The sequence below is a fragment of the Lissotriton helveticus genome, chromosome 1_1 (genome assembly GCF_964261635.1).
Source record: "Lissotriton helveticus chromosome 1_1, aLisHel1.1, whole genome shotgun sequence".
NCBI classification, from domain to species: domain Eukaryota; kingdom Metazoa; phylum Chordata; class Amphibia; order Caudata; family Salamandridae; genus Lissotriton; species Lissotriton helveticus.
In genome coordinates, this window is record NC_136057.1 from 364,527,859 (window position 1) to 364,540,794 (window position 12,936).

The 12,936-nt window shown below is 43.8% G+C and overlaps 2 protein-coding genes across 16 annotated transcripts in view; one reads left to right on the forward strand and one right to left on the reverse strand.

Annotated features, from left to right (window-relative positions):
- CACNA1C (calcium voltage-gated channel subunit alpha1 C) overlaps positions 1-12,936 on the reverse strand; it is a 2,299,705-nt gene that overhangs the window by 419,524 nt on the left and 1,867,245 nt on the right. For all 6 annotated transcript variants that reach the window (XM_078673661.1, XM_078673663.1, XM_078673662.1 and 3 more), the window contains 3 exons: positions 3,376-3,577; positions 2,954-3,112; positions 358-468 (listed from right to left, as the gene is read on the reverse strand). In XM_078673661.1, coding sequence (XP_078529787.1) covers positions 358-468; positions 2,954-3,112; positions 3,376-3,577 — 472 coding nt within the window. The remainder of the gene's footprint in view (positions 1-357; positions 469-2,953; positions 3,113-3,375; positions 3,578-12,936) is intronic.
- Positions 1-12,936, forward strand: part of LOC144808862 (uncharacterized) — a 433,476-nt gene that overhangs the window by 75,047 nt on the left and 345,493 nt on the right. The gene's annotated exons all lie outside the window — the stretch shown is intronic.

Below are 12,936 nucleotides of genomic sequence, written 5' to 3' on the forward strand. Positions count from 1 at the left end.
TCAGCCGAACTGAGTTATACATTTATTCATTTAGTTTGATTTATGTAACAGAGAACAAAGATATATATTTAAAAAAATGTTTTTAAATAATACCTTTATGCTCCATTTCTACGATACACAAATATTTTATTGGGACTATGAGGCACTCTACGGGTTTTCTCTGATTAGTTTCTGTTATACAACTCGCCAAACACAGAGTGAGACTCCACTCCAGCAACCCCCATTTTTCACGGCAATTATATGAAAGATAACCCTCCCACACAGCGCATCCAAATAACCTTCCCACTGTCGATTTGCCCTGAATGAGAACAAGGATATTCCACCACCAAACGCCTTGTGCTCCACAGGGACACCCACCTTGGGTTTGAAAGCAATGAGTTTGAGAATCATTTCCACTGTGAAGAGACCGGTGAAGAGCATGTTGAGGATGTTCATGGCTTCTTTGAAGGTGCAGCTCTGGCCGTAGTGCTACAAAGAAGACAAAAAAATTCTGATCTCAGCGCTGAGCCATAAAGGAATGTTTGCATCTGAGATTGTTAATTTATGGAATTATGTGGAAGCTTTAAATCATTAGACGGAAGACATATGTCTGATAATTATTGAACTGTAACAAGAATGTAATCAGAACGATAACCATACAACTAGAGCAGAGACTAGAAAATCCACGTTTCTTTAGTAGTGCACAGTGCTCTGGAATCGCTGAATCAGTGCTGGAGCAGAATGGCCCTTTGACAAGCTATGCATCTCGAACATTTAATTTCACAGAATCTCAATGATTTTAAATTACTTAAAGGAGCTTCGCAAGCATTTCGTAGTGCTGAGTCTCCCTCTTGCTCAACCTCCACATGACTTTTACAGTTTAGTCACCCCCATGAAGAAGAGTCTTAGCTTGCATTTTAGAAAGCACTGGTTTAGTCCGTAGAGGCATGGCCATTCTGCTCAGGCATGCATCAACCCACTCGGAGCCTGTCCCTTTGCGTACACCTAGCTAGCTAGACCCTTTGTAGGAGTGGGTATTTCTGCCCTGCTATTAATGGTCACAGATGAAGTGCAATCTTTAACAAACTTGAGGGAAGGATGACTGAAGTTTGGTTAAAAGGCCAACAAGAAAGGTCACAGAAAAGGTGCAGGGGGGAACTCAGTATCAAAAGGGTCTGGAATTCCTCTCATCTAACAATAATACTACAAACACGCGAGTTTGTATTCATTCTGAACAAACTTTGGTAGGTAAGGTCCCTGTCCTAGTTGGTCATAATGTTTCTGTTCCTTGCTCAATTTGGAACATATTTTGGCACTCAGCATGGGCCACTACAAAAATGCTCACATTAAATAACAAAATTGGTCATCAGAATCTCTAACTGGAGTCCACACTATGAATGAAAACTGAACAGCAGTAAATCAACAAGCTGTTCTTCATTTTCCTAATAATGTTTTGGAGTACTGCTATCTTAAAGACCTTGATATTATGGTGGTCTTAACATGGTTCGGTGTTTATCAGAGGATACCACCTTCAGGTTTTTTTCATGTGTGCTGACTGCATAGGAACAAGTCTTTATCACAATTCAATGTCGGTTTTTAAAAGTTTGTTTGATTATTTTTTGCAGTGTTCTTGATATTTCTTTCTAAGTCTGAAGAAAGTCAACATGGCCTAGTTTTGCTTTCTCGGCATAGAATATTTCTGGACTCCAAAAGGATTCTTTTATTTTGAACTCCCTTCTTTATGCCAATAAATGTTATTGGGTGTGGCCTTCATTCCTGAGTATAAAGCTCTCAGGTATTCTCATTCACTGGAATAAACGACATATTTTTGATAGAACATGTAAATTGTAGTCTCCTTCTTGAATGGGTTAATTGTGTTCACTTCCTTCAAAGTGAGAGGAAAAAAAGTGCCATAACATACCATCAAGCAAGGAAAAATGTACACCCGTGTTTTAGTCCTATATAACCTACGCATCTGCTGTATTGTTAGAATGGAAGCATTGTGCAAGATCGTACAGTTTTAATCTGTTTCCCATGAATGACACTATTACCAAGTAATAAAGAATTTAATATAATTTTGTCACGCAGTAGCAGTACAAGAAGTCTGTGTACAGAAAGAGCGGTATGCTGTTGTCTTGAAATAGAAGCAACTACAATTGTAACAGGATTTAGCAGCGTTTATAATTTCAAAAAAATGTTTTGGGGGATTACCTAACAAGAGAAATTGTTGTAGTTACCAATATTGAAACCTTAATTGATGGTTTACAGCAATGTAAAAAAATCGACCACATTTTTCTGGTGGAAGTTTGAAAAGATGACCAGTTTTAGTTTATAATGTACTAGCTGGCATTGAAAAAGCTTTTCAATCACATCTCAAACTATTGGGTACAGCCTATTCTGAAAGGACCAGTGTTTCTCTTAGTGCAGCTTGACCTCCAACTAAGTACTAAGCTGCATACTGTGCAAGACAATTCCAACCCACCACAGACTTGGTTCTGAACGGTATTTGTAAACAAAAACCTGAGAATTTTTCAAGTAGATTATGACAATATTTGAGCATGATCATCTTTGTACAGGTAATAATAAATTGAAGGCTAATACCTTTGAAAGCATTTCCACCTGTACAATTAATTTTTTTGACACTCTTCTAAGGAAGCACTTAGAAGTCAGAATGAGCTAGTCCCCATCTTGTCTTATTTTACTATTAATATTGTCTCATAAGATTCTTGAAGTTTCAGAAGGAAGAACGCTTTTACTGTATACAGGAACAACGTCTCAGCCGCCCTGCTGGGTTGCTTTGCAGAGAAACGTCCTTAAAGTAAAGACACAAACCCACTACCTTTATATACCAAACCTTGAAAAGGTATGAACCTCTAGATCAGAATGATGAACTGAACACAATACTAATTAGTGTTCTTAGATCTACAACCCTAATGGTAGATAGGTACATACTTCAAGCTACTTTGTCTCTCACCTGCATCGCCAGGCAGATGGTGTTAAGCAGGATCAGCACAAACATCAGGTACTCGAAGTAGGTTGAGTTCACCACATACCAGACCTTATACTGATATGGATTCTTTGGGATGTATCTTCGCAGGGGACGGGCTTTTAGGGCGTATTCCACACACTGGCGCTGCAAGGGGGGAACAGAAGGTAGTAAGGGCCAGTAGTAACAAAACGGAATTCGAAGGCACAGCTGATGTTCTACTTCTTACAGTCCAGTAATCTTAGTCCTAATTGTATACAGTTTACAAGTCTCAGATATAGATTTTCAACATTTGAGAGTTTCTGTCGCGCGGTATTAGGGAATAACCTGAGCGTTCAGGAATGTCACTACAAGGTGGCATTCCTTGTCATCTTAGGCAGATCCCAGACATCGGAGCTTCTGAGACTTACTTGATTTTTGTCAAGTTCACAGTTCTTGTACTCCTGCTCTCCCTGCTCCTGAAATGTGACAATGACAAAACCAACAAAGATGTTCATCATGAAGAAGGCGATGATAATGATGTAGATGATGAAGAAGATGGAGATCTCCACTCGGTGGTTGTAGATGGGACCAATGTCCTCTGTGTGAGAGTCAATGGCCCTGTACAGAAGTCTGGAAAAGAAAAACAGTTGACATTTGAGATCTGTGCCCACTTTAGTATAATTTAACATCCAGAAAGCAAGGCATTGACGTGTGTGTTGTTTCATGCGTGTTTAATCCTTTCTAAGTGCATGACCCCAGTTATGAACCCACTGCCGTACCCAGTAATTGCAATTAGAAGGAAGCCACTTCAACAGTCTTTGTGGGGGCTTGGGGGCAAAATCAGCAAAATGGACAAGTAAAAGTTTATATAAAAATAAGAGCTTCAGTATGTTCTGCTTTTTATATGTGCAAATGTAGTTTGCTGGTAAATTCCAGCTTTTATACATGGTAGTCCTTTGTTTATGTGGTGTGGTAAAGCACATTGCATTGAGCTGACACCAGAGCTTAAGTGCTACTCAATACGAGAAGCAGGTACTGTGAAAAGTCATGCCCTGAGCAATTGTGGTTTGTATAAAGGATTCCCGGGAACAAAAATGCCTCTAAGGCTGTCGACTATAGCATTTACAGACTCTTATGGTAATAGAGGTGCAGTAACCCACATTCGATGATGGTTGGCGCTACCCTGACATGGGTGTAGTTGACTTGAACTGACTCGAGTTCCACAAAGTGCAAAAATTAATATACTGTAGTGGACCATGCAATCACTGACCCAGTTCAATGTAGGCTTACAGAGTGAAAGGAACATACCCTGCATGGAACTTTAGGCTCAACTCACAATGTATCACTGTCTAAATTCGAGTTGGTGTTTGTATAAGCACTGAAACAAGACTGGGCATCCAGCACTGTCTAGTGTTATTTCCTCAGAAACACTGCACAATAGATATCGTATGATATCTTGAGGGACACAGAAAAATAAAATAAAAGGACGTCTGGAAGGGTTCAGAACTGAAGATCTTCCAGGCCCTCTGGGATCACTTCACCTCCACAAGACCCAATTCTACAGATATCTGCAGCTTCGTCTTGCATTTATGGGGTATCAACCACAGTTTACATCACCTGCCAGAATATAGTCCCCTCTAAGCCCAAGTCAGTGCCATTGGGCTGAGGTGGCATCTAGCAGATACATATTGATCACTGGTCATTTACTCACCAGAGGCCTTTCAGGCCCTTTGGACCAAATGGGAGAGTTGGGTTGACCACTAGATGATATCCATTGAAAAGATGACTTGATGGCGTCACTGGAATTGGTTATTCCCTCTCGCCTAAGCCCGATTCAAGTAAAATACTTTTTTCACATAGTGTGGTCCTGTCGGACTATTGCAAGTTATTGGTCCTTTATTTTTACAGCTATAACTGAAATTCTAGAGAGACCAGTTGATTGTCCCCTCCGTAGAACACTGTCGGGCATTTTGGGGCAAGGGGTGGATTTTGATGGGGAAGCACACTGGCCAGCACTGGCACTGTGATGGCCAAGCGTGATATCGCTTGTCATTGGATGTCCTCATCACTACCTACTATTACCTACTGGGCTGGTGTGCCCCTGGTTGCTCCTTCAAACATGAAAAAATTTGGGGGAGGTGGTAGGCATATTACAAACTGGCTAGCCAATGACATGCTGGTGCTCATTGCTTTTACTGCCAATTGCTACTGTTGTGGAAGTCCCAGATGTGCTTAAATTTGGGTTCGGATGATAGCTAACTATTACAGATAAATAAGGTGTATGATGAGTGGTAGAGTGATTAACACTACTTGGAAATGGTTGGGCTTATTATTTATAGCCCCTTATGGTGCATTTATGTTTGTATGCATGTATGTGACTCAGGCAGTACAGACCTAATAACAGAGCACTGTACATTGTCGGAGATTTACGGTGGGTAGTGAAGAAGAAGGGAAGGTTGCCTAGGTGAGGCTTATAGAGAGATTCTTGACAGCTAGTGCAACATCTACGCTGCAGGTGGGTGAGTGGTAGGGGTAGGGCCAGGGTGGGAGGTAAGTCTTCAAGAGCATTTAGATCGTATTTCGTGTGAAATTGCTAACTTACTAGTGCAATCTACGAAGAACCTTGATGCAGGGTTCTTGTTTTTTGCAAATTGAGTAATAAACATTTTACTGTCCATCAAAATAAAACATTACGCGTGCTGGTTATGATTTGAGGTTGTCTTGAGTCCCCTATAGGGCCCACTGTAGTTTTTCCCTATGATAGCCTAACTGCACATGCTGCGTGCATTGTAGGCTGCTTTTGCTTTGCACATGTTACGAAGTAACATGCTTGTTTTTGTACCACACTATTATTTTAGAAATAGGCTGCACATGTTTTATTATTATTTAATTATTTTGCTGGGGTTCATCCTAAACATTTAGTACAAGGTAAAACAATATTGTGCCCTGTTTTTCTCTATGGTTGGACACTAACACCTAGACACAATAGAAGATACCCAGCTGTTGTTTTTGAGTAGGGCATTTCTTATCATATAAGCCGAGACTTGTCGTTTTGAAAATACAGAGGAGGATTTCTAGCAGAGGAGAGGTCCCGGGACGAGAGCGCCAGTTTTGCTCAGTCTGAGATGCAGAAAAGCTAACGGCATATGCTAGGTATGGGGCCCGATACCATCCTAGAGATCTTAGTTATATTATTGTGAGGGTAGACTTAGGGAGATACACCAATAAACATGATAGAGCTTTTCATTGTGTACGGTTTATAGGTGATACTAATTACACAACTAAGGGGCAGATTACGATGCCGTAGTAAATGGCTCCAACCCGTGTTCGGAGCTGTGCCTATAGCATTGTAATCAGCTGGTCGTATTCATTTCCGACTGACCCATTTGGATGGAGTCGGTCGGAAAGAAATCTGAACTGGATTTCCGAATGGTTTCCGACAGGCTCGGAGAGCCTCTCTGCCATTCGGAAAGCCTCCAGTAATCCCAAGGGAGGCTCTTTCCACCCGAGGAATTACCATGTCGGATTCTGATAGCCTTTCTGTGCCCGTATTTCCAACACAGAAAGGCTGTCGGAAGTCAACTTTGGGGACCCCCAGCAGGGCCCCCATGGGTGCACGGCCCCTGGTTGGAGGCACAGGGCCCTGTTAATCCTTGCACCCCAAGGTGCCTGCCTCGGGGTGGAGGGATGAACTGCACCTCTTCTCTTTCCGGTTGGAATGCATGCTCCCATTGTAAAGAATAGGAGTGCGACCGAACAGTGTTCGGTGGCATCCTAATTGGGTTGGGACAGCTGACAGGAGGTCAGTCAGTCCCAGTACCGAATCAATGTCGAACGACTCAGGTCCATCCGACATCGGGCCATAGGTTTTGTATGTTTTCTAGTTGCAGCACAGTTGTTTCATAATTTTATTTATTTATTTGTTGAGTTTTATTTGTTTTTGAAGTTTTATATAGCGCTGGCTAGACCCGGAGGTATCAGAGAGCTTTACATGAGGATCAGCGGGTTACAGGTTACGAAAATTACATTAGTTACAGTTTCAGTTGCAGTTACAAGTATATGCTGAGGAGAAAAACATGAGATTACACAATAATATAAGTTATCAGCGCATAGCATAGCCAAGACACACGTCTTATGGGGAATGGAAGGTAGGGGGGTAAACAGGGGAGAGGAATGCAGATGCAGTCAGGTAGACCTGAAGGGAGAAACTACTCCAGGGGGAACAAAGCAGTCGAAGAGAAAGACAGATAAAACCTTGAAGAACCGAGAAAAACAATGTCCGATGTCCAGCTGGGTAGGTGACAGCCGAGAGGGTGATCATAGAGCAAAATAGTTTCAGTAAATATTGTAAACTTTTCTCGTGTCTCCTTTCTGTTTTATTGTGGACACACATGAGTGAGAGAGTAAAAGATGATGACCTGTTACCATGGTTCCCTGCGGGGACTAGAGTCCTTTGTACGGGAAAGGTTCAGAATGCAGGTAAGGCACTATGAGCTAGTCTGGTTTTGGACCCATAGGTACTGATGGGGTATGGTGACACAGTCCCTACATAATAACGTTCTGGGATCCCAGGTATAGTTCTGTCTTTAGACAGAATTCTTGCGACAAGGTGATTTGGCTCAGTAAAGAAGGTGGTTTATCATCCTCCTTAATCCAGTAAGCTCAATAGATGGCAGAGTCATAAGTGTTAGCTGGGATTTGTACTTTTGTTGACAAGCAGACTGAAAGAGATGGGTAAATGTTCACCATCTCCCTGATAATGTTTTTCTTTGCTACTGTAAAAAGACGTTTCCTGTCAATGACTACCATAAACCTTTAAAGGTGGCCCAGTTGTCGTTGATGGCCATTGGTAAAGTGCACACTCTTTTCCAGATGACACACTCCCATCATAAATAAGTTTGAGGCTGTACATGTAGGGCTAACATTTCCGTGCCGGTCCATAACTGGAGGTCGTGCCCTGCTTTCAGAATTCCAAATGACACATTAAGAGCTTTGCAGGTATTTTGTGGTGGCAGGCAAGTTTTAAGAAGGTATTTTCATCAGTGAGAGGAGCAGATGTGTAACGGAAGCTTCACTTACGGAAAAACTCACATTCTTTTATACAGAGGTTTTTTATCAATTTTATTTCTTTTAAGAGGTTATTTCTTGATTATACAGTTTTCCATTTGTAGCCATCATTTTGCTGTGGTATGGCAGTGGCCCATTAAAAACGGTACCTGTTAACAGTAGTATACGAAAACAAAAATAGGTGGTATGTGAGAGTATTTGCCATCCAACAACTCTGTAGGTGTTTCCATCATTACTGTCGTTCTTTTACAGCCCCTTTAAGAAGGCTAACACTTTGGCGTCGAGCATCTGTAGGAGGACGTCACCATCCTAGAGTTATTCTGGAACTCTTTAGTTTCTGCGACATTCTTTTCCCTTCCACAGCTTATTTTCTGCGTCCAGTGTTCCATGAAAGATTGGGAAATAGGGTTGACGGGATGCGGTGAACTGGCTGCCCATGTGTTCCTCTTTCTGCCCAGCTGCTGACCAAGGACCTCAAATAAGATGCATATTCAATCCTCATACTGAATTCCACCAGCTAACTTTCGATATTAAACGATGAACTCATGACGAGGATCAGGAGGCAGCAAGCATTTGCATAGGTTATCAATAGTTGATCCGAGGAAGAGTAGCTGGAGGGCCATTTGTGATGTGGTTCTATGTGCAGTTAAAATCACAAGAAGGCTGCCAGGAAAACAAGCGTGGGATCTTGACAATTCAGGTCACCTGAGGGAGTGGGTTGACTGTGGGCATATAAGTTGGTTGCCATGGGGTCGCCCTCTTTGTTCTGGCGTCCCCTAAACAATAGTAGCATGGAGAGACTGCAAAATGTGAGAACCACAGCAGTGGGAGAAAGAATGCAGCAAGCTTATGGTTGAAGGTTAGTGCAGCTGGTCAGGACATAATTGTAGCTTGATGCGAGCGGGGGACCACTGGGTGGAACCTACACCCTTATCAATGATATAACAATCTCAATATATCAATGATATAACAAGGGAAATAAATGTATGTTTAGGGATAGCGCAGGCCATTAGCAATGATTCTTTCTCGCTGGCAAACAGGACATACCCGGGCTTGCGCATGGTTTAGATATTAGGCACTGGCGTAAGGAACTCTGTGGAAGCAGGTCTTGCGGAGTCCAAAGAGCCAAGATTCTTTTGTTCTGTTTACTGCCCTCCCCCCACCTCCTCCTTTGCACAACATTACATTTGCGGTCTCAGGATAGTGCAGTGGGAAACTTTAGCTTTTGTGCTTACAGGTCACTGGTTCAAAACCCAATTCTTTCACTGTCAGAAATCATACATATGTTTGCTTCTTTTATTTGGATACAATATGCCACAAAGAAAACAGAAGTGAAATGTTTTAAATTTCAAAACTCTTCAGTCTCCTCATCCTGCTATCCACCACCACAGTTTGGGATGACTCCTGGTGGTCCACCGCATTGGGAACCCCCTGAACCCCACAGACCGCGCACGAAATCTCAGCATCATACTGGACTCTTCGTTAACAATGAACAGTCAGATCAACGTTGTATCCTCATCATGCTTCGCCAGCTTTGAAAGACATTCAGATTGATCCCCTCCGAATCCAGAAAGACGGTCACCCAAGCACTCATCAGCAGCAGACTCGACTACAGCAACACACTCTATACTGGCTTCACCCAGAAACTCATAGGAAACTACAGAATGTTCAAAATTCCACCGCCAGACTGGTTCTCAACATCCCCCACCGCAGCCACATCACCGAACACCTTTGAGAACTCCACTGGTTCCCAGTCAACAAAAGAATTACTTTCAAGTCCCTCTCATACGCCTCAAAGCCCTCCACGATGCAGGACCAGCATATCTGAACTGCCGCCTCTCCTTCCACGTACCCACCAGACACCACCGCTCCGCCCAACTGGCCCTGGTCACCGTCCCACGGATCCACAACACTAGAACCGGAAGAAGATCCTTCTCCTACCTCACCGCCAAGACCTGCAACACCCTGCCTCTCTACCTCAGGCAATCCCTGTCGCTGACCCAACTGAAGCAGGATCTCAAGCCCTGGCTCTTTGACTGAACCCCAGTGCCCAGACGGATCAGCAGTCCACCCCTCCCCCTTCAGCACCTTGAGACCCTCACGGGTGAGTAGCAGCGCTATACAAACCCCTAATTGATTGATTCAGTGGTGTAATAATCAAACCTGTCAAATTAGAAAATAATTTTACTGTGTGAGAGGATGTGGTGCATTGAAGGAGCAGCACATCACCACCTGTACAACAATAGATGAGGCAGAGCTTAGAGACTGGCACCTGCTCAAGCCAATCCTCCTATAAAAATAAACTACAAAAGCAGGACACCAGGATTCAATGACTTCCCACTGGAATACAATCAGTGTTTCTAATTCTTGCCTATTCCTCATCTGGCGAACCTCTGTTCTGATGCAGAACAGCAGGATTCCTTTCCCTCTGAGCTAGATGTGGCTACTATAGTGGTCCTTCCTAAACAGGGTCAGTCCCTTTACACTTGTGCCTCTTACTGGCCTATATTGCGCTGATTAACATGAAGTCCTAGCAAATAATCTTCAGCAAGTGCTGTCCCATCTCATCCATGCAGACCAATGCAGCTTCATGCCCACTCGAGGCACTTGCCATCGCAATCGATGAGTAAACATGACGCTTGTTCGCCGACACAAAGTAACAGATCCCAGAGTGCTCCTGTTGGTGGATTTTGAGAAAGCGTTTTATTTGATCGACTGGTCATACTTGGACTAGATCCTCCACTACATGGGTTTTGGTTCGAGATACCGTAGACTTGTTCAGCTCCTGTACAGAAAGCCCTCTCCCCAGGTCCTTATCAATGGAGCACTCTGCACCCCCTTTTCGATTTGTAGGGGCACTGGGCAGGGATGCCCGCTTTCTCCCCTTCTCTTCACCCTGGTGTTCAAATCTTTGTACTCAGTTATGCAACGCAACGCTCAGCAGTGGAGAGAGTGTACCGAGGACAAGATTTCCCTGTATGCTGACAATGTGCTCTTCTTCCTAGCCCATCCACAGATATCCGGTCACCGGGTCCTTAATATTCTGGGGTTTTCAAAGAGGCCTCTGGCTGGCCACGATTCCCGTTCAGCATCTGACTTTCAAATACTTGAGGATCCACATATCGATCTTGCTGGAACTTGCACTTAACCTTAATTTGACTCCCCTACTTGCGAGCACTAAAAGAGCACTATAGTCCTAGCCAGGCTACCCACTGAACATTCTGGGCAGGGTGGCCTTATTCAAGATGATGCTGCTCCCCAAACTTCTCTTTGTCCCACTCCCAAACAACTCAACACCCTAATCCAGGCTTTCCTATGGCAAGGGTGATCCCCTTGCATCGTGTTAGATAAATGCAGATGAGCGACGTTTGATGAGGTGAAAAGGCTGACAAATGTCAAACTCTGTTATTGGGCTTTACAGTGATTTGAGGAGTCTGGGCAGGAGCGACCCATCGCATAGCGCAGAACTGGCCTTATTGGGTCTGGAAAGGGTCCTGGGATACCTGTATGTGAGCCCCATTTCCACCCTCACACTGGATCACATCATGACAGTGGTGTTATGCTGGCGAGTGGTGCTCTGCGTCACCAGTTGGCATCGCAAGCTCATGCAACAAACCCTTCTGTGGTATGGTCACTGGCTGCATCACACAGCCCAATTGGAAGGCTTCGGTCACTGAGACAGGATCAGAATCACATCTCTAGGTGACGTATGGAGTGGGGCCCATATGAAGTCCTTTGCTAAACTGCAGACACACATTCAGCTTCAACATACACAATTTTGCAAGTACCTTCAAGTTAGGCAATCATTGGCTTCTCACTGCTCAGATCTGTAAAACGTACCTGAAAACAGCCCGTTACAAAGGCACCTGCTGATAGGCAGTATTGGCCATGGTGGCATCTCTAAAATATATCGCTCCCTCATAAACAATGACCCAAACTCATTTGGGCCCCCGAGGCCAGGGTGGGGGATCTTCATGACGCACACTGGAGAGATGCACGTATGGCCCCAGAGAGAATCATACAGACTGCATCTCATTCAGCTAAACTATCTGCATAAGACTTACCTTGCCCCCCTCTGTGGTGAGTCTGAAAACTCCCCACGCTCAAATGCTTTTGATGTACCCATCCTGATGTGGACTTCTTTCACATGGTGTGGGAGTGCCCTGACATTGTACCATACTGGGGGCGTATTGATAGAACACTTACACAGGTATTAGAGAGACACATTGACCTCACACTCAGAGTGCGTCTACTGGGGATCCTGGAAGACATAGGAGGGGAAAAAATCAAGCTAGTGTTGGTGGGTGTCGCATCGGTCCCAGCCAAGCGTGCTATTGCGCAAAAATGGAGCTCTCCAAACCCTCCTTTCATTTCAAAGTGGTGGAAGGAAAAGGACTGGTGCTTCAAACTGGAGGAGACTATCTACAGGGTGCAGGGATGACCGATGAAACATGCCTTCTTGTGGTGCACATGATGGGACTATTACCGGTTGCAGGCCACCACAGTATCTGATGGGTCAATACGGACAAATTTGTAGATTTTGTGGCAGATTTGTAGTATGGCGGGCAATGGGTGGTGGGAGTGGCGAGGGGTGTGCACATATGTGTTTTTTGAAAATGCTATTAATTTGTTTATTTAACAAAACAACAAATAACAAAAGCTACTGAAGCTCTTGCTGATGTCCTGGAGAGGATGTAAAATCCTTGATGGACATTGGCTGCCCAGAGCTTACAAACATATATTTGAAAGCCTCCCTCTTAAGGGGTTTCCAGATCACCGTGTGCTACAATGTGGCATTGCCTCAGGAGACCACATCTAGAGAGCTGATATTGTGTGACACATGGTGGCATAGTGTGAGTTGACAGGTCTGAATAACTCTGGATTGAATTTTACAGCATGCAGAGCTGGCCATTCAAGTTATG